Raw genomic sequence first — 23773 nt, 5'->3', positions numbered from 1 at the left:
ACCCACCTGTGCTGTATCCCACCCACCTGTGCTGTATCCCACCCACCTGTGCTGTATCCCACCCACCTGTGCTGTATCCCACCCACCTGTGCTGTATCCCACCCACCTGTGCTGTATCCCACCCACCTGTGATGTATCCCACCCACCTGTGATGTATCCCACCCACCTGCGATGTACCCCACCTGTGCACATAAAACATACACAATGACCAATTATTATACATCAATTTATTTTAAAAAATTAATACATTTAAAATCACTCAAACTTGAAACTCCAAAATAAACACATTTCAACAAAACATATTAAAAACCAAACATTCACCCTCGTCCAGGTGGTGTGGTAAAATAAAGTCTCAGTTGGTCCCTGTTCCGCAGTGACACTACCCTTGGCCTGGTTGCATACCTCCGCAGGGGCATTAGTGGAAGCACATTCGGGGGTTCCGGAGTCTCTCTTTCCTCCTGCCGCACAAAGTTGTGGAGGATGCATGCTGCCTTCACCACGACAACTGCGTTGCCCGGTTTCAGCAGCATGGGCGTGTGGAACACCCTCCACTTTGACACCAGGATCCCAAATGTGCACTCCACCATTCTCCTTGCACGGCTCAACCGAGCATTGAAGTGTAGCTGGCTGGCATCAAGTCCCCTGTCTGGGTACGGACGCATTACATGGTCGGACAGGGCGAAGGCCTCGTCCCCCACAAACACATAGGGGTAGGCCGGTGCCCTTGTCCCAGGCCAGGGTCTGTCACGGGGGAGACGCAGTCTGCCTTCCTCCATCAGCCGGCAAAGGGTCGTACGCTGGAAAATTCCAGAGTCATTGGAACTACCGTACGACCCCACATCCACGTACACAAACTTGTAGTCCGCATCTGCCACTGCCATTAGAACAATGCTGAAGTATTTTTTAGAGTTGAAATAATGGCTGCCACTCCCCACGGGTTTCTGAATCCGGATGTGTTTCCCATCCAGTGCGCCAACACAATTAGGAAACTTGCACTCGGTCCAGAAGCCCTGGGCGATCTCCTCCCATTTCGTGGTGTCCGGCACAGGCATGTATCTGGCCCTCAGTCGCGTCCAAAGGATCCTCGAAGTCCTCACGACGATGCCTGCCACCGTGCTCTTCCCAATACGAAATGTGACATGTAGCGATGTATATGTTTGTCCAGTTGCGATGTACCTACAAGAGAAATAATCGAAATCAATTTTTCATGTCGTTACAGGAGAAAGGTACAAGACAAGGTGGCGCAATATACGGGATGCATATGTGAAATGGCTACGGAAGAAAAAACTTGCCGAACGAAGTGGCAGTGGCGGGGGAAGGCGACAAAAAGACTACCAATTTGCCAAGCAATTGTCTTTCATCAATGCAAGCCTGGAACCTAGACTGTAAGTACCACTACTGTGGGCAGGAACTGAGAGCTCATTTACCATGACTTCGGCCATGTATTGCTATGGCCTCAATTCCCATGGCTAGCGAAATTTTCTCACAAGCTTTATCAAATGTTGGGTAGAAACGGGTGATAAAGTGATTGCTAGTGTTTGCTAGCTCTGTGAATTGACGCCACATGCTGTTTGGCACACCAATAAATATTGTTTTTATCTACAGGACTGAAGACAATTTGGAGCAAGAGGAACCGACCCAGGAGGCACGGTTCAGCAGTGAGGAGAGCTTGGTGGATGATGACGTCGCCGATGTAACCTATTGCCCCGAGGCGAGGAGTAGGAGGAGGGAGTCCTTAATCACAACTCCGTCCTTTGATGATGACTTGGCAGAAGAGAGCTTGGATGTTGAGGTTGCAGGACCGAGTGTGGAAGAAGCTGAACCTCCACAATCGACCGCTATGGAAGCTCCAGGGGAACAAGAACAAAGTGAGGAGCACCGAGAGACTGCAGCACAACCTGCGCGCAGGGCAACCCCGACACAGGCCAGAGGACGGGAAGATGCTGCCACACCACCAGTGAGGACCACCACACCAGTGAGGCGTCGAGGTACCCTCCCCCCAACAAGGAGAGAGACAGAGTCCGAGATGTCCGGGGCTGTCTCCGGACTTCTCGGGATTCTTCAGAGCCACCAAACTCTCATAACCCGGCAGTTGCAAGATGAGGACAGGGGCCATATCATGGAGCAGTACAAGTCCCACATCACTACACTGCAATGTGAGCTCGACGCTGTACATGGGCACTACAGGGACGAGCTTAAAATGATGCATGAGATGCACAGAGGAGAAATCGACCAACTGCGTGCGCAGCATCATCAGTCGGTGGGCCAGCTGCAGAACATGATGCAGCAAATGCATCAACAAAGCAAGGAACTACTGAAGTTGCAGGCACACCCGTGTTTTCACACTGTGATGTCTCTAATACCATATCTAGAAAAGGTGCCTTCACAAAACCTGATGGCGTGCCATTCCAATTTGCTGGAGGTGATTAAACAGCACCTGGACACGCCATTATTGCAACCACCAATTTTTAGACCCCCACAACCAACAGCGGTGCCCACCTGGCAATCATCACAGATGTACACCGGCTACAGAGGCAGTCAATATGGGCCACCGCTGTCAGGGTCCAGCTCATCCACGACCAGCACCCAAGAGAGTCCAGATTTCCAGGCAGCAACTCCCACCTTTTCTAGTAGTGGTGCCGATACAATTTGAAAAAAAAAGTCAAATTGTTCCTGGACATGCTCCTCTGAATACCTCCGATCCACGGAGGAAGGATACCATCACAGGGCTTTTTAACTTTTGGTTTTGCTGGACTTGAACTTTAGGGCCTGGTGTCCCCGAAAGACACTACCTGGGTCACAACCTTGTGCCTGTTGCACTGCACCTGTAGTCCTGCACCTGTGCCTTTGATTCCTCTTGTTCCTTACTTTGTTGATCCTAATCACTTGCACAAGACCCTTGGAGCCATGGGTGAAGGACACCTTGACTGGTCGGTGAGAGGCCTAGCCTTTTCACTGCCCTGTGTCCTTCATCCATGGCTCAGAGGGTCATGTGCCAGTGGTTAGGTTTTTGAAGCACTTCAATTTTAGGGCCTGGTGTCCCCGAAAGACACTACCTGGGTCACAACCTTGTGCCTGTTGCACTGCACCTGTAGTCATGCACCTCTGCCATCGGTTCCTCTTGCTCCTCACTTTGTTCTTGTTCCTAACCACTTGCACAAGACCCTTGGAGCCATGGATGAAGGACACCTTGACTGGTCGGTGAGAGGCCTAGCCTTTTCACTGCCCTGTGTCCTTCATCCATGGCTCAGAGGGTCATGTGCCAGTGGTTAGGTTTTTGAAGCACTTCAATTTTAGGGCCTGGTGTCCCCGAAAGACACTACCTGGGTCACAACCTTGTGCCTGTTGCACTGCACCTGTAGTCATGCACCTCTGCCATCGGTTCCTCTTGCTCCTCACTTTGTTCTTGTTCCTAACCACTTGCACAAGACCCTTGGAGCCATGGATGAAGGACACCTTGACTGGTCGGTGAGAGGCCTAGCCTTTTCACTGCCCTGTGTCCTTCATCCATGGCTCAGAGGGTCATGTGCCAGTGGTTAGGTTTTTGAAGCACTTCAATTTTAGGGCCTGGTGTCCCCGAAAGACACTACCTGGGTCACAAACTTGTGCCTGTTGCACTGCACCTGTAGTCATGCACCTCTGCCATCGGTTCCTCTTGCTCCTCACTTTGTTCTTGTTCCTAACCACTTGCACAAGACCCTTGGAGCCATGGATGAAGGACACCTTGACTGGTCGGTGAGAGGCCTAGCCTTTTCACTGCCCTGTGTCCTTCATCCATGGCTCAGAGGGTCATGTGCCAGTGGTTAGGTTTTTGAAGCACTTCAATTTTAGGGCCTGGTGTCCCCGAAAGACACTACCTGGGTCACAACCTTGTGCCTGTTGCACTGCACCTGTAGTCATGCACCTCTGCCATCGGTTCCTCTTGCTCCTCACTTTGTTCTTGTTCCTAACCACTTGCACAAGACCCTTGGAGCCATGGATGAAGGACACCTTGACTGGTCGGTGAGAGGCCTAGCCTTTTCACTGCCCTGTGTCCTTCATCCATGGCTCAGAGGGTCATGTGCCAGTGGTTAGGTTTTTGAAGCACTTTAATATTAGGGACTGGTGTCCCCGAAAGACACTTGGGCAGCTATGCCCTGCAACTCTTCCAGCACAAAGTTGGTGGTTGGTGTTCCTTAAAACTGACCGGGCTATACCATAGATATGTTATTTTTTTGTCTTCCATGTTGGAAGAATGTTTCCATTTTGGAAAGTGGTTGTTTTTGCAATAAAAAAATTTGTTTTTACGTACCTCAGTGTGATGAGTAGTTGTTCTTGTGGTGTGACTGCTCTCCTGAACGTGGTATCCTTCTTCCTAAGGTCATCCTTCACCATCTCCAAAAGGGTATCAAACCTGTCAGGAGATGTAAAGGAAGAAGCTGTAAAGTATGTTGTGGGACAAGGTGTTGGGTGGAGGATGGGGGAGGTGTGTTTACAGAGGTTTGGGAGTGTTGTGGAGGGTGGGGGTGTAGTGTATAGCTAGGTATACAGGGGTGTGGGGGTCAGGGTGGTGTGTTTAGCTAGGTATACAGGGATGAGGTGTTGTGGGGGTGAGGGTGGGGTGTTTAGGAATGGTGGGGGTTGGTGTATTTAGGCCTATATACTTACAGGGGAATAGACATCCGAGTGTAGCTGTAGAACTTCTGTGGGTGTCGTCTGAGGTCCCGGTAGAGGGCCTGGAACTCTCCCTTCCTCTGCCTCCTGGCTAGTAGAGGGTGCACCCACCATCTCCTGCGAGGAGCACGCCTTCTCCCCACATAGTAGTAGGTAAACAACAGGAAGGAGAGAATTCCCAGGTAATAAGCGTAAAAAATGACTGGATCCATGGTCCCAACTGCTGTCTCTGTATCCAAGGATGGTCTCCACACGTCCAGCTGTCTCCAACAATGACCCCAGAGCTTCTGCTGACCTCCCAGAACCCCAGGTATTTATACAGGTTGTTATCTCTTTAAGAATCCGGATCCGGACCGCAACCGTGTTCATACCGCACGGAAACCGTATGCAACCGGACCGGATCCGGACCGGATCCGGACAGGAACCGTACGGTTCAGGTCCGATCCGGCTCCGGTGCGGTCCGGACATCCGGTGCGGTTTTTGCAAAACCGCAAGTGTGAACGGGGCCTTACACTTTAATCCCTGACTCAGGCTGAGTTTACAGAGAGGCAGTTCTGACTCCACTGCCTATTAGTTGACAGCCGGGCTACAGCCTCCAAGTTCCTCCCGATACGGGTATCTTTTTAAAATAAAAGCCCCAGTTAATGCAAAGTTTATTATACATGCTTTGTTCCACCTCAGCAACCTCCTTACTCCTCCCCACCACCCCCTACAACCTCCCCAATAGAACATTGCATGGCTGGACTCTGGTCTGTCCTCTGTACCTGGTAATGTAGAACATGCTGGATGTTGGGAATGTCCAAACCACGAGCAGCCACGTCCGTGGCGAGGAGGACACATCTGTGGCGACAACAGAAAAACAGGTAAGCTCAATGTTAAAGGATGCCTGAAGTAAAAGGATTATGGAGGCGGCCATATTTATTTTCCTTTGAAACAATACCAGTTGCCTGGCAGTCCAGCTGATCTCTCATGCATCAGTAGTGTCTGAATCCCACACTGAAACAAGCATGCAGCAAATGCAGTCAGATTTGTGTTAGAAACATCTGATGTGCATTCTTATTCAGGGTCTGTGGATATAATTAGAGGCAGAGGATCAGCATGACAGCCAATCAATTTGCATGGTTTCAAGTGTACCAGAGCTGAATCAAAGAAAAAGTTTGAGACATACCTGGGGCTTCCTCCAGCCCCATCCGCTCGGATCGCTACCACACCCCCGTCCTCCGCTGCCCGCAGCTCCGGTACCGGGTCCCAGCACTTCAGCCAGTCGGGGCCAGTCTACGCAGTCCAGCGGCTGCTGGAGATACGCAAAGCGCGCATGTCAGACTGGCCGCGACTGGCTGAAGTGAAGGGATCCGGTACCGGAGCTGCGGGCAGCGGAGGACGGCGGTGTGGGAGCGATCCGAGCGGATAGGGCTGGAGGAAGCCCCAGGTATGTATCAAACTTTTTCTTTGCTTCAGCTCTGGTACACTGTAACCTTTTCCGGACCGCCTATATGAGATCCTACGCTGTACTTGTGGCTGTTCTAGCCTAATGCAGTGTAGGATCTATGCCGCCCGCCATTACCGCTTCCCGACACGATCGTGTGCACCGGAGGATTAAGCTGTGATATGACAGCTGACATCTCGCCCCAGTGATCAGCAGCCATTGCGTATGGCTGCTGATCACGTGATCACTACAACCGCCGGCGGATCGTAGTGATCACTACAGCGGTAGGGGGGAAAAGAAGAGGATCCACTCACCTCCCTGCTGCTACTGCGACGATCAGCACTCTCCACCGCTCTTGCCGGCATCTCTGCTCCTTCTGACGTCAGCGCCGTGGCCCGGCTTGATGACGTCATCAAGCCGCGACTCGGAACTGAGCGGCGGTAGGAGCAGAGATGCCAGCCGTAGCAGAGGGGTAAAACTGCGGCTCATCGCTGGAGCCTGGAAGGTGAGTGATGGCTGCCAGCGACAGGGGGGACATACAGCCTAGCAAGCCAGAGGGGATCTGGCTGCCTGACCCCCAAAACGCGCACCCCTCCCATGCAAAAACGCCTGGTCCTTAAGGGGGGTTAGGTGGCCAGTCCCCAAATGGTTAAGAGGAAATACATATGGCAATCTCCATCTCACACCCACATCAGTTAATATACATTAAATATTAGTAAAGAGATTCTATGGCAGGACTAGACTTATTGATTTGGAATTCATGGAATGGGAGGCAGATTCAAAGACAGAGAGAAACTCAAAGTGTACATGAAGTGAAAAACTGGAATAAAAGACACTCCCTTAGCAGAGGGAAGCAAATGTAATGTCCTAACTAGAGGCGATGTGCCTGGATATATGTATTTTTTTCTTGTTACTGACCCCTGTGGCTAGGGTATAACCCAGTGCACTCCCCCCTTCCCCTGTATGTGTTTGTCAGCATGCACACAGCTTATGCTGGTGTATGCGCATGGTGAACATGGATACATTACGTTAGCTCCCTTGTGCGATTGGTAAGATGCGCTATCTGTCCCAGGAGAGGACGTCAGGATGTGTGCTCCTAATCCCTAGATAGGTTTGATGCAATGAATGTGTTTGCATGTCTGCACTATGCATGTTACAGGGCCAGAGTTAGGACACCTATGTTTACCTGAGTACTTCTGCGCAGTATAGGTGACTAAGCATAAGAATGCATTCTTCTGTGAACTAAAACCCCGGCTTTTAACTTAGCTGTAGGGATAACAGTGGTGCCTGGATGAGTGAATCTGTGAATGCATTTGTTTGAACATTTGCATGCGAAAGTGCGAAGGGTTAATAGATTTTTGGAAGCCGGCTTTCCCCATCATCCCCAATCTAGCGCTAGGACCCTCTATGCAAATCTGACAAGAACTTATTGTATTATGCTCTTGCGGCCCGCTCTCCATGTACAAGTGCGCCCTTCCTGTCTGCGCCTGCGGAGTAGCACGCATCCGTTCGTGTATAGAGGAGAAAGATATGCAGACGCAGCTCCGTGCTACTGCGCAGGAGCAGCCGTGCATGAACAAGAAGGGAACTTTCCTATAAATCAAATAGAAATACAGTAGATGCCCAATCACCAGTTCCCTACCGGTTTCGGCTGTCTGCCGTTGTCGGGATTCGGCAGACAAAAGCAGAAAGCCAAAACTGGTCGGGAACTGGAGATTGGGCATCTGTGTACTGTATTCCTGTTTTATAGTGTATTTTATATTCAAGATACGCACATTCCATCTAAAATGGTCCCTGTCATAAGGGCTCACAATGTAAGTACTTGTATACTGTTTTTATGCAACATTCCCTGGAACTAAATTGGTTACTGTGTGTATGATCTAGTGACCATTGGTTTCTTTATTGTCTGGGTGGCGGTCACCTTATCTGTTTTTGAGCACTGCGTTGGTGACTGCAGACACCCAAGACCTTACCAAGCCTTAAAGTGAACCAGAGATGAAGCACCCTCATGTATTTACCATATATAGTGGGAACATAAGAGAAAACACCTACCCTGCTCTCTGTTTCATTCTTCTCTGCTAAGCCTGCTTGTTAGCAGCCCTGATAAAAACCCTGACTGAGCATTCAGTCTGGCTTTGCTCAGGAATCATAGCGGAGTCTGTCTTCTCTGATGTCTTTTCAAGCCCAAGCCTGCCCCCTTCTGGCTCTGCTATAATGATTCCTGAGCAAAGCCAGACTGAATGCTCAGTGGGGGATTTTTATCAGGGCTGTTAACAAGCAGGCTGAGCAGTGAAGAATGAAACAGAGTAGGGTAGGCATTTTCTCTAATGTTCCCACTGATATAAATGGTAAAATACATGAGGGTGCTTCGTCTCTGGTTCACTTTGAGGATTTTTGGCTTGCTTGTTTCTGGTGCTATTCAGACACTACTGCAGCCAAATAGACCAGCAGGGCTGCCAAGGAACTGGTATTGTTTAAAAGGAAATAATTAGGGCAGCCCCCACATTCCTCTCACGTCAGTTGTCCTTGAGGCTAAATACCATTCAAAAGACACTGGGGAAAAGCAGAATTACCTGTCCCTCTCGGCAAATCTCTCCAGGTTCTTCAGCCTCTGTTTCTGGTGCATGTTGGCGTGGAGCGGCAGGGGGTTGCAGTCCATGATGGTGAGCAGGGAGGTGAGCCTCTTGATGCAGTCGATGCTGTTGGCGAACACCATGGTGCGGCCGGGGTACTGCAGCAGGAAGTAGTACAGGTAGTAGTCCTTCTCGTCCGTGGCGCAGTGGATTCTGGTCTCCGTCAGGGTCTCCACCGTGGCCTGTTTCCTGGTCAGATCGATCACCTTCGGTTTTCCCTTCATGCCGATCTTCTCCATCAGGCTCTCCAGCTTGCCTTCCTTGTCCATCTTCTTGAAATGTTTCTTCTGCATGAGGCGGGACGGGGCCTGGTGGATGAGGGTCAGCGTGGCGGAGAAGACAAACGTCTGCCTCTTGGTGTTGTGGTAGTTCTCACTCAGCATCTCCAGCAGCTGGCTCAGCTCGGCATAGTGACCCTTCTCCACCATCCTGTCCGCTTCATCGATGACCAGACACCTGTCCCACCAAGACACACATCAACAGATTAACCACTTCCCTACCACAGCTTAATTCCCCTTAAAAACCACAATATTTTTCACATTTTGCTCCTCCCATCGATTCGCCAATACTTATATCACTACTTATCACACCAAAATAATCTATTTTTTGCCACAAATTAGGATTTCTTTGGGTAGTACATTTTGCTAAGAATCATTTGCTTTCCTATGCATTTTAAAGGAAATAAGAAGGAAAAAAAAATATTTCTCAGTCATTTTAGTTTAAAAATAAAAAGTTCTACTGTAGATAAAACTGACTGAGGCGCCAAGTGCTACCTGGACATTTGCCTGATGAAGCGGGCTTGACCTGCGAAACGCGTTGCGATCTACCTTTGGAGTATACCAATAAATATTCCCTTTGTTTGAATACACAGTTGTTGTGTCTGCTTGCAGGAGGTAAGTCCACCACTGCCTCCCACGCAATTTTTTAAAACTTTTAAATACTGTTTTTATTCTGTTGGCGCCTCTGTTCTCAAATATAAATACCAGGGCTGTGGAGTCGGTCCAAAAATCCACCGACTCCGACTCCTCAGTTTAGGATTCCACCGACTCTGACTCCTCTAATTTGCATATTACAATTTTGTTGATTAAAAGTATGTAACGTGAAATTCGTCTCTTAACTGCCAACGCTTAGGAATTTTACAAGACAACTGAAGTGAGAAGGATATGGAGACTACTATATTTATTCCCTTTAGACTAAAACTAGTCCTTGGTAAGAGTACTTGTAAAAGGTACAAACCGGAATAAAGAACATCCATCAGGCCCTAGGCAATGTAAGTGTGGGTACATGTAAGAATGATGTGCAGGTACTCTGCAGGGGAATGAGGGGATTCTTCCTCTATTACACATTCTTCATGCACAATCTGAACAAGGTTTATGGGTGACAGACAACACCTCTGTGTTCAATGGGCACAGCATTCTCAGTGGATTCCCTGCAGCTCTGTGGGGAGTGCATATGTAGAGTATAGTACTACTGTGTAACAAAGTAAAACTGAGACAGATGAAATTAAAGTTTTATACATACCTGGGGCTTCCTTCAGCCCCCTTCAGGCTAATCAGTCCCTCGCTGTCCTCCTAGGCCACCTGGATCTTCTGCTATGAGTCCAGGTACTTGAGCCAGTCGGGCGTAGTGCGCATGCACACACTCCACCGCCAGGAGCATACTACACCTGTGCAGCACTATTGAGCAGGTGCAGAATGTTCCTGGCTGTGGGAGCGGCATGCGGCCGGACAGCGCTGACTGGCTGAATTACCAGGACTCATAGCAGAAGATGCGGGTGGTGGAGGACAGCGAGGGACTGATTAGCCTGAAGGGGGCTGGAGGAAGCCCCAAGTATGTATAAAACTTTACTTTTCATCCGTCTCAGGTACCCTTTAATTTGCAGTCATTAAACCAAATTTTAACAACATATCAAATTATTTGATTTCCTGAGCAAAGCGAGTGCATACATTTGCAGAAACCAGCATCAATGCAGAATTATTTCCATCTCGTTGACCATCTCTATTAGTGACACGGCTACACATCAGGCTTTATTCTTACAGCATAGATGTTATTTAGTATATATAAGAGATTCCTGTGTACACATCATATATACAGTCACAATCAGATATGTATATCTGACCTTAAAAATACGAGGACTGCTTTATTGAAGCAGCACAAGTAACTAATTTTGATTGGTTTATTTCATTTTTGTGGACTAAGCACAGCTATTACTATACACTGTATATATACATTATTTTTAATGACTATTATCTGAGAAATAGAACATTTTATCATATTTTCTATTTTAATTACAGTTACAAATTCATTAGGAGTCGGAGTCGATGCATTTTTTCCCGACTCCGACTCCAGGCACCCAAAATTGCCCGACTCCGACTCAGACTCCACAGCCCTGATAAATACTGTAGATAAATACACACATTGTATTTGCTCAGTTGTCCTGGTTATTACAATATTTAAATGATGTCCCCTAGAACAATGTATGAGGACGATATTTTATTTGGAAATAAAGGTGTATCCCTCCATTTTATATTTCTTTATACTATATCAATAATTACACGCCGTTATTTGCAAAAACAACAGTAATTTCGCTTCATGACATACAGATCTACAAAATCCCTGGGGTGAGTATTTATGTATTTTATTTAAAATGCCAACACTTAGTTTTTTTAAGTTTTTTTTTCTGGTAACTTTGGGGGAGGGGGTAGAGGGGGTTAATAACTAATGGGAGATTTATTTTAATTCAAGAGATGGGAGATTTATCTTAATGTATTTTGGTGTATGTCATTTTTTTTTGTCCACTAGATGTCTCTACACTTTATACCTGTGTATTGTGAACAGTACACAGGAAGTGTTGTGTATGGCCTAGTGCACACCGAGCGGTTTTGGTAGCGTTTTTAGAATCGCTTGCGGATGTGGAAACGCTAGGGTATTGTATTTCAATGGGCTGGTGCACACCAGAGTGGGAGGTGTTTTGCAGAAACGCATACTCCCGGGCTGCCGCATTTTTTTGGATTTCAGAGGCATTTCTGCCTCCAATGTTAAGTATAGGAAAAACACAAAACGCTTGATAAAACGCCAGATCAGAGCGGTTTTCCAGGCTTTTTTGTTACAGTAGCTGTTCAGTAACAGCTTTACTGTAACAATATCTAATCTGCATAACAAAAACGCTACACAAAACCGCAAAACGCTAGCAATACGCTTCATAATAAGAAAATAGCGGTTTTTGGTGTGCACTAGGCCTTCGTGTCATTTTCTTTCACTTTCTGAATGACCACAGGCATTTTGTTGATGTTGGTGATCATTCATTCGAGGCACTTTGATCGGCTTTGGGAAAACATGTTCCCCTTCACGGATTGCAGACCAGCAGGATGGCGATGAAGGTGAGCGGATGTGCATGCGCAATCAGCAGCTTGGAAGAACAAAAAAAAGATGCATATCTACACTCCTGACCCACAAGTGATGTTTTCAGGGGTGTAGATATGCATGGCAATGACATGGAACCTGGTTAAAGAAGCACTGTAGTTACATACTGTACAGTAGAATGCAGTAAATTATTTGGGATACCCACTTTCACATTTATTATTCTGGTTTCACATCAGAAACACTTCCTAGGTCTATATATAGGTATGTAACCCCACTGCTTAGGCTAAGCTGTTTTAACTAATCAGAATTCTCCCCCAGAGCATTCTGGGACACTAGGTATAATTTATCCTGGCTTTGGAACTCTGGAGAGATCACCTGACACAACCAAAGATGTCACCACCTGTAATAAATTTCAGATTGTAGATCAGGGTGAGGAAAGATTTTACAATGTGCAAACACTGACTAAATGATCTAAATAAATTATCCCAGCTGTGTCAGCTGGCTGCCTTAGCATAACAGCTAATTTGTATACACAGGATGTTAATATGTCTGCTTCCATGGAAGCCAGTAGTAGACACACTGCAGATTTATTGTGGGATTTTGTATCAGCTGTAATAAAGAAATGTTTTTCTTTAACCACTTCAGCCCGAGAGCAATTTTCACATATAGGCGATGCTCCCATTCATTCGCCAATAACTTTATCACTCCTCATCACAGCTAAATTATCTATATATGGTTTTTTTTTTCAGACCAAATTCAGCTTTTAGTGTGTGTTAATTTTGTTTTTTAATCACCTTATTTTCTATGCAGTTTAAAGGGAAAGTAAGGGGGAAAAAATGAAAAAACAAACTATTTCTCCATTTACATCCATTATAGCTTTACATTAAACAGTGCTGACTATAAGCTAAACCCACTAATTTTATTTGCTCAACCGTCCTGGTTATTGCAACATTTAGATTATGTTCTTAGCACAAATTGTATGGTAACAATATTGTATTTGGAAATAAAGGTGTCTTTTTCTGTTTTTTGTTTTCTCGTTGTACACTATCAATGATTACAAGGCCTTATCTTGAAAAATAATAGTAATATACCCTCATGGCATACATATTTAAAAAGCCAGGTTCCTAAGGTAACAATATATGTTGTTTCTTTCATATTCTGTCACTTTGTTTTCATTTTACAAGTCTTTTATTTTGGTACAGAATATGCAAGATTTAATTTCTTTTGATTCAGTTTGTGACTAAAAAAAAAAAAAATACAGGAGACATGCGCCTCAACGCTAAAACTCTTTAAACTCTATTCTACTACTTATCACGGTTAAAATGATACCACATATGTCTCTTGTAGTGTTGCTCAAACTTTCCCAAGTTTGACCATAATTTTGAAAATGACTTTTTATGTTTGACTGAGTTTGTCCCTACCTACTTTTCATATGACGTGGTTCACAGCTTTTAGGCACACCAAAATGTATTCTACAACTTGTCCCGGTTAAAATTATGCCACATGTGCCTCATTAGGTAGAAAACTGTTTGTTAGTGCATTGTCCACAACAACACTGGACAAATATATATTTGCAGAGGGGACAGCACTGGAATGGCCCAGTGGAGGGCAAGTACCCCTTGGAACACATTTTCCCCTATAGGCACACTTTAACCTCCTTGCCGGTTATCCCGAACACAGTTCGGGGTAACCTGCGCAGGAGGATTTCACAGGCCCCGCTGGGCCGATTTGCATAATTTTTTTTTTCCTACACGCAGCTAGCACTTTGCTAGCTGCGTGTAGTACGCGATCGCCGCCGCTCGCCGCCGATTCGCCGCTACCCGCCCCCCCCCCCCGCCCCAGACCCCTGCGCAGCCTGGCCAATCAGTGCCAGGCAGCGCTAAGGGGCGGATCGGGATTCCCTCTGACGTCACGACGTCCATGACGTCGGTGACGTCATCCCGCCCGGTCGCCATGGCGACCGGGGAAGCCCTGCAGGAAATCCCGTTCTCAACGGGATTCCCTGCATACTCTGATCGCCGACGGCGATCGGAGTGGGTGGGGGGATGCCGCCGCTCAGCGGCTATCATGTAGCGAGCCCTGGGCTCGCTACATGATTTAAAAAAAAAAAAAAAATTAAAAAAAAGTGCAGCGCTGCCTCCTTGCCGGATTTTTTAGAACGGCAAGGAGGTTAAGATATTCCTAATCTCTGATGCAACCAACCTTCCTTTTTTAACCGGGAGAGCTAGTCTCCCAGCAACCGCGGTGATGAGGCTGCGATAGCCTCCTGCTCTTTGCTCTCGGTAACACATCTGCTTGTGTATGGTCACATGCAAAGCCAGCGGTACAATCAGCTCACAGTCACTTACCTGAGGTGCCGGAGGTTGCACACATGAGGATGCTGCTCTCTGATCATCTCCCACAGGCGCCCCGGAGTCGCTATGACGATTTCCGGCCGGCGATTCAACACCCGCTGCTGCTTCTGAGGAGCCATCCCACCGACCACGATGGCTGTCCGGATCCCTAAAGAAAAAAGCATAAAAATGAGGGGAGGAAAAGCACTTCTTTGTTAATCTAAAATGAACCCCAAACATCTTGGAGACTTTTTTCATTTTCAAAGCAAAAAAAAACAAAAAAAAAGGATTTAGAGGGAAGGCGCTGGACCACAGAGAGTGTCACCTGTCCTCTTTTCGGCCTCTTGTCCCACTGCTGTCTCTCCTGTATATTATCCCACCAGCAGGTTGAGTACGTCTTCAGCTCTCATCGGGCAGCCTTAGAAAGTACTGGTGCCCCCAAATGCTTCCAAAAACGAACGGATCTGTACACGAGTCCAGAGTCGCCTGTGTGCAGTACGGATGCACCAGTCTTCGGAAGCACTTACTGTATATACTCACATATAAGCCTAATTTTTCAGCATAACAAATGTGCTGAAACGTTACCCCCTCGGCTTACATGCGAGTCAGTGGAGCAAAACAGATGGTGGGGCGGGTTTTGTTGCTGGCAGAGAAGCATAAGGATTGGGCACTAGAGATCCTGCTCTTACCAGTTTGCGCCCTGCTGTGGCTGTGCCCTCCATCGCCTGCAGCATGGTGTGCAGAGCGTGCTGCTCAAGACTACCTGTGTCCAATGGCTTGTGCAGCGTGCAAGGAACATGTCAGCAGTGCAATGATCAGGGATTCTTCCTGTGTGGCAATCACTGTGTCTCCTATCTATGACAGCATCTAGAGGCTTCTTGAGACACAGCTGTATAATCCCGGAGCACATCTGGCTATGGGGAGGGGGGGGGGGGGTGACATCTGGCTACTGAGGAGGGGGCTTATATGTGAGTCACTCACTTTTTTTCCTGGTTTCTGAGGGAAAAGTAGGTACCTCTGCTTATACACAGGTCGGTTTATATGCGAGCATATACAGGTAATTTCAGTAATTTAAGGAACAAGCACACAGCTAGCGGATATGTCACACTCACGACGACTGATCTGTGAACTCACTCTGCACCTTCGGCTGTAGGAGGCCGAGGGTCAGTACAGCAGCCAAGCAAGTGGCACTTCCAGAAAGGAGGCAACAAGGGTATCTCTTTCACCTGAGGTTTCCTTTATAAATGTAACATGCCCCCCTCCATTCACTAGCACAAACCCAAGTGACTCACCGGTGAATTTGGCTACAGCATCGATGTGATGTTTCACCTGTACGGCAAGTTCTCTGGTGGGCGTGACCACCAGACACAGCAACGGTCTCTTCTTATCCCATTGGAGAGACTTTTTAGAAGGGGTGGGATTAAAATTAAGTTGAATGTCTTTCCCAGCCTTCGGAGTAGGAGAATCATCATCATCATCATCACTTTCCTCCTCATTGCTGTCCTCGCTTCTGCCGTCTTCCACTTGTGAAGCCTCCATCTCGGTCTCCTCCTGGTCACTCCTGGTCTCAGTCTCCTCCTGGTCACTTGCCTGCTCCTCCGTGTCTGCAGACTCTTGAATCTTCCTCCATTCCAGGATGGAGTGGATCATCGGGATGGCAAAGGCCAAAGTTTTACCACTTCCTAAACAAAGAAAGAAAAAGTTACATACAGAACAAGTTTACACACCAACACCACCTGCCTATTTTTTTGAAGGGGGGGGGGGGGGGGGGAGGGGGTATAAACCCAACACAAAGACCATTCCAATGAGTGTCCTGTCCAGGGTCCAAGCTGGAGACTCTTGTGTTGGGTTCTGTCCCTTTGCTTTTATCTACTAACCTGTCAGTGGAGCAAAAGTTTCCGTTTCCTGATCTGAGTTTTCCCTGCAGCAGATAGATAAAAATGTCTGCACACATAATTATTCAAAACGAGCGATGTGGTAATTTGGGCGCCGGAGAAAGTGGGATATTCTTACAATAGCCAATTTTCCAAAACTTAAAGCAGACCTGAACTCAGAACTTCCTCTCTGCTAGGAAAGATAAGCAACAGCATAATAACCTATAAAGAAAAACATTTCTTTGCTACAGCTGATACAAATACTGCAATAAATCTGCAGTGTCTACTTTCATGGAAGCAGACATAGGGTTAACATCCTGTGTTTACAGAGGGTGAATTATACAGGCTAAACACACTAAATACATACAGGGTGCATTTCTCAATGTTTTTCCTTCTGTCCTGTGCAAGAGTTCAGGTCCTCTTTAACCACTTAAGCCCGAAGGGTTGTTAATTTTTTGCATCTGAGCAACTTTCACCTCTCATTCATTTGCCAATAACTTTATCACTACTTATCACAAATAATTGGTCTATATCTTGTTTTTTCCGCCACCAATTAGGCTTTCTTTGGGTGATACATTTTTCTAAGAATTATTTTATTCTAAATCCATCTTAACAGGAATATTAAGAAAGAAATGGAAGAAAATCATTATTTCACAGCTTTTGGCCATTATAGTTCAAAATTAACTCATGCTACCGTAATTAAAACCCATGTATTTTATTTGCCCATTTGTCCCGCTTATTACACCATTTAAATTATGTCCCTATCACAATGTATGGCGCAGATATTTTATTTGGAATTAAAGGTGCATTTTTTCAATCTGCGTCCATCACTGTTTAGATGTACTCCTTAAGTAAAAAAAAATATATTAATGTACTCCTTTGACATGCTTAGATAAAAAAAAGTTCAGAGCCTTAGGTAACTATTTATGTTGTTTATTTGTTTTTTTATTGTAATGTATTTTTTTTATTAAAAATTTTATGTGTGTAATTTGTGGTGTCAGAGGTAAACAGCTAATTTTAAATGTAAAATAATGCATTTGTTTAATAAAAAATAGATGTGGGTGTAGTTTTACTATTTGGCCACAGTCAAAAAGTCCTGGAAGCGTACGATCAGGCTTCCAGGACGCATTAGGAGGACGGGAAACTTTTTGACAATCAGAAAAACAGCAGCCTCTATCAAGAGGGTGTCGGTTTTTCCGCAGGGGGGGGGGGGGGGGGGGGTTGGGCTTCGGTCAATGAATGGGATCTATAATTCCATTCATTGATCACTGGGCTAACGGCTGGCGGTGGGAGCGCACGCGGCCGTGCGCACAGCCCGACTAGACGAGAATGTTCGTCCAGTTAGGCTTAAGTGGTTAACTATAATAGTAAATATTGGAAAGGTTTACAGATATTTTACCAACACCTAACCTAACTCTGTTCTCACATGAGCCCCCCTCAACCGATTCCTAACCCTAACGATCCCTGCGCTGCAAATTGCCTAACCCCAACCAACCCCCCTAATACCCAACCAAAACAACCCTCGGCCCCACCACAACCCTTGCCAACATCCACACTGATGGCTGCTGGAGAAATTTGGACATCACCATAGCCACCCATGTTAATAACCGTGATCAGCGACTATAACTGAAAATGTTGGCACCAAAGTGCCCGCTCTACAAACTATGGCTAGAAATAGTGGGTGCGAAATCACAGCTATTAACATGGGCACCTGTGGCAGTGCCCCAACTTCCCCAGCACCTCCGGAGCTCAAATTACCTGCTGTGGCATAAATAATGTTATAAGCAAAGGATTTATTCTATAAAATAAGTATGATTCAGTCCAAGTAAGTTTCAATGCTATACAGCGTCCTCAGTGTTCTCCCCAGGCTCTTTTAGCCGGGTGCTCCACCCAGCTAGATTTGGTGACCACCCGGCTGTCATCGGCTCACTTTCTCACCTCCTCCTATGCTGTAAGCAGAGTTGCCCTGCATTTTCAACTCGCCCCACCCGGCTACTTTTTTATGCCACCCGGCTACTATTTCATGCCACCCGGCTGGAAAAAAATTCTGGGGAGAACACTGGTCCTGTTTATCAAAGTACAGAATAAAAGCTGTACATATACATCACACAGAAGTTGGTCCTTACCCTGAAGGCCTGGAACCCACTACAAATCGCTAGCGCTTTAAATTAGCGTTATGTAAGCGATTTCTTGAGCGTTTTCCAGCCATTTTTGGTAGTGATTTTAAAAAGCGTAAGCTTTTTGCCAGCGATTGTGATCTTGATTTATGATTAGCGTTTTTAATCGTGATTAGTCCTTTCAATTTATAATAATGTATTTTACAATTTGCATCCAAATCGCACTCAAATTGCTATATGTAGCGATTAATGGGCGATTTGCCAGCGCTTCAATACTTTACAGTGATGCGCAAACGCTCCCAAAATGCTGCATGTCCTGCGATTGTGATTTTGCTAATAGCCATCGCTACTGTGGAATTTGTTACATTTATTTACATTGTCAGAGCGTTTAGGGAAATCGCTAACAATTTAAAGAGACACTGAAGCGAAAAAAAAATGATATTATGATTTGTATGTGTAGTACAGCTAAGAAATAAAACATTAAAGAGACTCTGTAACAAATTGTTTATCTTTATTTCTTCTATGCTATAAGTTCCTATGCCTTTTCTAATGTGGTCTGGCTTACTGCAGCTTTTCCTAATTGCACAGTAGCTGTGTTATCTCTGTTATATGATCTAATCTTCTCTCTATAGTCGGCACAGTCAGGCTGAGGCAGTCAGACTGGAATGTGCAGGGCTGCTTGTGATTAGCTAGAAGCTGTACACACCCCCTGCAGGCTCTGTGTGACTAACACACTCTGCTTAGCTGAGCCTATTAGAAGCTGGTTAGTTTGTTTGTAAACACTGCCTAAAACTGGCAATTACAAGCCAGGTTTGCAGCAGAGAATGGCAGAAACAGCACAGAGGGGACCAGGAGCACATAATGAATAGAATGGTATGCTTTTTATTGTAAGAATTTCAGAGTACAGATTCTCTTTAAGATCAGATACATCAGTGTAATTGTTTCCAGTACAGGAAGAGTTGAGAAACTCCAGTTGTTATCTCTATGCAAACAAGCCATTAAGCTCTCCGACTAAGTTAAGGTGGCCATACACTGGCCCGATTCGCGGCCGTTTCGACAGCAGATCGAATCTGCTGCCAATCGTTCTCACTAAAACGCACCCGCCGATCCGATTTCCTCCTAAAATCGGATCGGTCTGTCGATCGTGCCGTGCGGGAAATTACCCTCGATCGCCCGCGGGTAGGGAGCGCGTCGCTAGCGGCGGCCGATCCAATCAGGTATACATTACCTGACGCTGGCTCCCGGGCGTCTTCTCCGCGCTGCAAGCGCTCCATCCCGGCGCTTCCTGTCACTGCAGTGACCAGGAAGTTCAAATAGAGGGCGCTCTATTTGAACTTCCTGGTCACGGAGTGACACAGGAAGCGCCGGGATGGAGCGGGTGCAGCGTGGAGAAGATGCGGAGAAGACGCCCGGAAGCCAGCGTCAGGTAAAGTATGCACGGGGGGCGGGGGGATGGGACAGGCGGCAGCGGCGGCTCCACAGATTGTGATCGGTTTCAGGCTGAAATCGATTCACAATCTGTTTGCAGTAAAGGCAGCCATACGATCCTTCTCTGATTAGATTCGATCAGATAGGGATCTGTCAGCTGGTCGATCTAATGGCAAATCGACCAGTGTATGGCTACCTTTAGTCGTGGAGAGGGCTGTTATCTGACTTTTATTATCTCAACGGTTCCTGGACTATTTACTTTTCCTCTGCTAGAGGAGAGGTCATTACTTCACAGACTGCTCTGAAAGACTCATTTTGAATGCTGAGTGTTGTGTAATGTGCACATATTATAGAATGATGCAATGTTAGAAAAAACACTATATACCTGAAAATAAAAGTATGAGAATATTTTCTTTGCTGCTAATCTTCTAGTAATTATTCATAGTACACAACCAATTCACTATATCATATTTTTTTTTCCGCTTCAGTGTCTCTTTAATGCGCTCCCTAAACGCTCAAAAAAGAGCTCTAGAGGGTTCCAGGCCTTAGTCAGAATGTGGATGAGATTTGCTTTATGAGATAAATTCTTTATTTTGAAATCAGCTGTGCAGACTATTCTAACAGTCTGTGGATTGCTTTGTGGTGCCAAAGCGTGTGTTCTCACACCCCATTCAGTCAATGTTAATTCTTGCTATAGGTTTCCCAGGTTTACTCTAAACTCACCTGTCTCTGCTGCTCCCAGGATGTCCATCTTGTCCCGGATAGCGGAGGGCAGTGCCAGAGCTTGGATGGGGGTTGGAGCAGCAAACCCCAAATAGCCAAGCGCTTGCAGGACCGGTTGGGGGACACAGAGGTCGTTCCAGGCTGAAACATCCACTTTTTGCCCGCTAGCACCAGCCAAGGCACTAGCAGCCCAGTTCTTCTGAGTCTTCTTTGCTGGTTTAGTTACCTCAGGCTCTTCTTGAGGGGCTGCCGCTTTTTTCTTTGGCTTTCGTTTTCTCTTTTTCTTCTTTGGCGCCTGCGCGGTGAACGCTTGTACAGGCTCCTCTGCGACGACCTCATCCTTTACATTTTCTTCCAGATCCTCCCCATGCTCTTCTTCAAAGAATATTTCCTCGTCCTCTGACTCCTCCACTTTCCTCGCCCTCATTTTTTTCTTCATCTTTTTAGCTTTCTTGCCTTTTCCAATAATTGCTTCGGCATCTTCTTGCGCTGCCTCGTCCTCTTCACTGGCTTCATGTTTCCTTTTCTGTCCTTTTCCCAATAACTCTTTAGATGACCTCACCATTTTATAATCTGTGAGCTCCTCGAAGCATATGATCTCATCCATATTTCCTTCCGCAAAGACACTCGGGTCCAGCGAGACTGGCTTCCATTTCCCGGAGATTTTAATCCCTTTTTGCTGTAGCTTGGAGTGAACCCTATTGGGCCTCTGCACCTTCCCTGGCTTCATTGTTGCTGCTTCTGCAAATATTGAGCACAAACACATACATACTATTATTATTATTATTGATTTCTAAAGGGCCAACATATTCCGTGGCGCTGTACAAAGTAAGAAATGAACATGGGGTACATAATAATACAGACAATGGTGTCCACCAATATACAAGATACATAATTAGTGACAAAATACAAAAACAATACAACATACAGAATACAAAATACAGAATTGGTAAAGACAGTGATAAAAGTAACATGATGAAAAAAAATGTATAATGATTTCCAAGACACAAAAGGGGGAGAAAGCCCTGCCCTTATGAACTTACAATCTAAAAGGAATAAGGAATTGGGAATCGGGGGGGGGGGGGGGGGGCAGGCAAGAGGAGGGGTTAGTATACAACAAATCTATAGAGGCAGTGTGTTTTTCGATACCTAGTAGGAGTGCAATTTGGTCTTAGGACAAAAGGAAGTGGCCTAAGGTAGCACATGTTTGTAGGAACAAGTGAGTTTTTGGACAGCATTTATACAAAGGTTGGCGAGTGACGGATGTGTTGGGGGAGGGCATTCCAGAGGAGGGGTGAAGCGTGTGCAAAATCTTGTAAATGTGAGGAGGTGATTCTAGAGGAGGACAACAGATCATTTGCAGATCTGAGATTGCAATTGGGTTTGTATCTGGAAACCAGTAAGGATATGTACCTAGGAGAGAGATTGTGGAGAGCTTTGTAGGTTAGGGTTAAGAGTTTGAACTGGATCCTCTGGTTTATTGGCAGCCAGTGAAGAGCTTGACAAAGAGGGTCGGCAGAGGAAGATCGAGAAGAAAGATGAATGAGACGAGCAGGTGAGTTTGGTACTGGAGCGGGCCAGTCTGCTAGAAGGTAATCCACAAAGTAGTATGTTACAGTAGTCCAGACGAGATATTATAAGGGCATGTATTAAAATTTTAGTTGTGTTTTGAGTGAGAAAGGGTTGCATGCAAGATATGTTTTTGAGTTGGAGATGACAGGAGCTGGTTAGGGAGTGAACATGAGGAATAAAAAAGAGAGAGAGATGAATCAAATATTACCCCCAAGCACCGTGCTTTGGGAACTGACATACCGTGAAAGATTATATGCAAACTTTGGTCAGATAAAGCAAGATTAAACTCCAGTGACATGTGACCTGATTACTGACCAGCTACAAAAAAAATATTTATCAGACCAGCTCCTCTGAGAGCTTCTACATAAAGTGCTTCCACTGGGAGCTGCACAGGACTAGGAAGACCTCTTCTATCTAATTATTTATATTATCTCATTCCTGTATCTATCTTTTATTCTATATACAGACAGACAATATCTATGCCATTAAATATATTTATGTATTAATATACTGTCATGATGAGGTATTCCCAAAAACCGCTGAACCTTTTCCCTGGCAAATGAGGATATTTAGCCAAGTAATCAATAAAAAAAGCTCAAGATACAGAATTGTAACCAGTGAGCCGCAAGAAAGCCATGCTGGGAGCTGTAGTGTCCCATCCCCAGGACAGCGGTCAGACTAGGAGGATAGTTATCAGCTCGTTACTCGGACTCATACTTACACGGTACAAGCTCAGCGCTGTATGACGTTATGATCAGCTGCTCAGCCACATGCTGCGCTACAGGGCGCCGCCATTGACACACACGTCATCAGCGAGCGACAAGAGAAAACTTTATTAACAACGCACAGCGCAGGCAGCCTGACAGTGAGCTGCCTTGCTGCTGCAGGAGGAGAGGAGAGGAGGCGGGGCGGAGTCATAGAGCTGCTCTATGCACTGAGTTCTCTCCAGTCACAGTCAGAACTTAACAGCAATTTAAAAGTTATTTAGTAAACTTTTCTCACTGTAAATGGACAGGTTTCTAGTATTATTATGGGTACTTATCCGTTAGCCGGGCGCATCCTCTAGGTGGCGACAAAACTCCACCAGAGTTACATCTTTCCCTACTATCCATGTCGGCCTGGAGGGGGAATAGTAAGTAGCGCCACCTGCCGGATGCGCCCGGCTAACGGATAAGTACCTTATTATGGTTTTGTTTAGCTCTCAGTAATATCCTAATGTTTGTGGTTCTTCTTCAAGGACAACTGATGTAGAAGTGAGTGGGATATGGAGGCTGCCATATTTATAGTCATACCTCCCAACTTTTTGATATGAGAAAGAGGGACACTTAAGCTGTGCCCATGCCACACCCCTGATCACACCTCCATCACGCATACCATAAAGATTTCATAAGTAAAATGTGTTGTTTTATCAATCAAACCACACTGGTCCTCTATCCTGGTTCATTTTCCTTCATATTAACATTTTATAATTAGTAATATATCAATTTAATGGATGGGAATAAAGTTTAGAGACATTTTTTAGTAGATAAACATATATATTTACATAGAAAGAGGAACAAAGTCCTGAAAGAAGGACAAATGAGGAGGAAAGAGGGACAGGGCTCACAAAGAGGGACTGTCCCTCCAAAAGAGGGACAGTTGGGAGCTATGT

At 46.0% G+C, this 23773-nt stretch overlaps 1 protein-coding gene across 1 annotated transcript in view; it reads right to left on the bottom strand.

Moving 5' to 3' along the window:
* The window catches only part of DDX24 (DEAD-box helicase 24), a 35382-nt gene extending 12449 nt beyond the window's left edge, over positions 1-22933 (bottom strand). Inside the window, exons 1-6 of the mRNA XM_068254653.1 lie at positions 22844-22933; positions 20551-21291; positions 15701-16090; positions 14424-14577; positions 8653-9168; positions 5418-5493 (exon numbers count right to left, since the gene is read on the bottom strand). Of these exons, the coding sequence (XP_068110754.1) occupies positions 5418-5493; positions 8653-9168; positions 14424-14577; positions 15701-16090; positions 20551-21280 (1866 nt within the window). The 5' untranslated portion in view covers positions 21281-21291; positions 22844-22933. The remainder of the gene's footprint in view (positions 1-5417; positions 5494-8652; positions 9169-14423; positions 14578-15700; positions 16091-20550; positions 21292-22843) is intronic.
* Between the last annotated feature and the right edge of the window lie 840 nt (positions 22934-23773).

The sequence above is a fragment of the Hyperolius riggenbachi genome, chromosome 9 (genome assembly GCF_040937935.1).
Source record: "Hyperolius riggenbachi isolate aHypRig1 chromosome 9, aHypRig1.pri, whole genome shotgun sequence".
Taxonomy (NCBI): domain Eukaryota; kingdom Metazoa; phylum Chordata; class Amphibia; order Anura; family Hyperoliidae; genus Hyperolius; species Hyperolius riggenbachi.
Note: the sequence above shows the minus strand (reverse complement) of the source record. Positions and strands in the feature narration are given on the sequence as shown.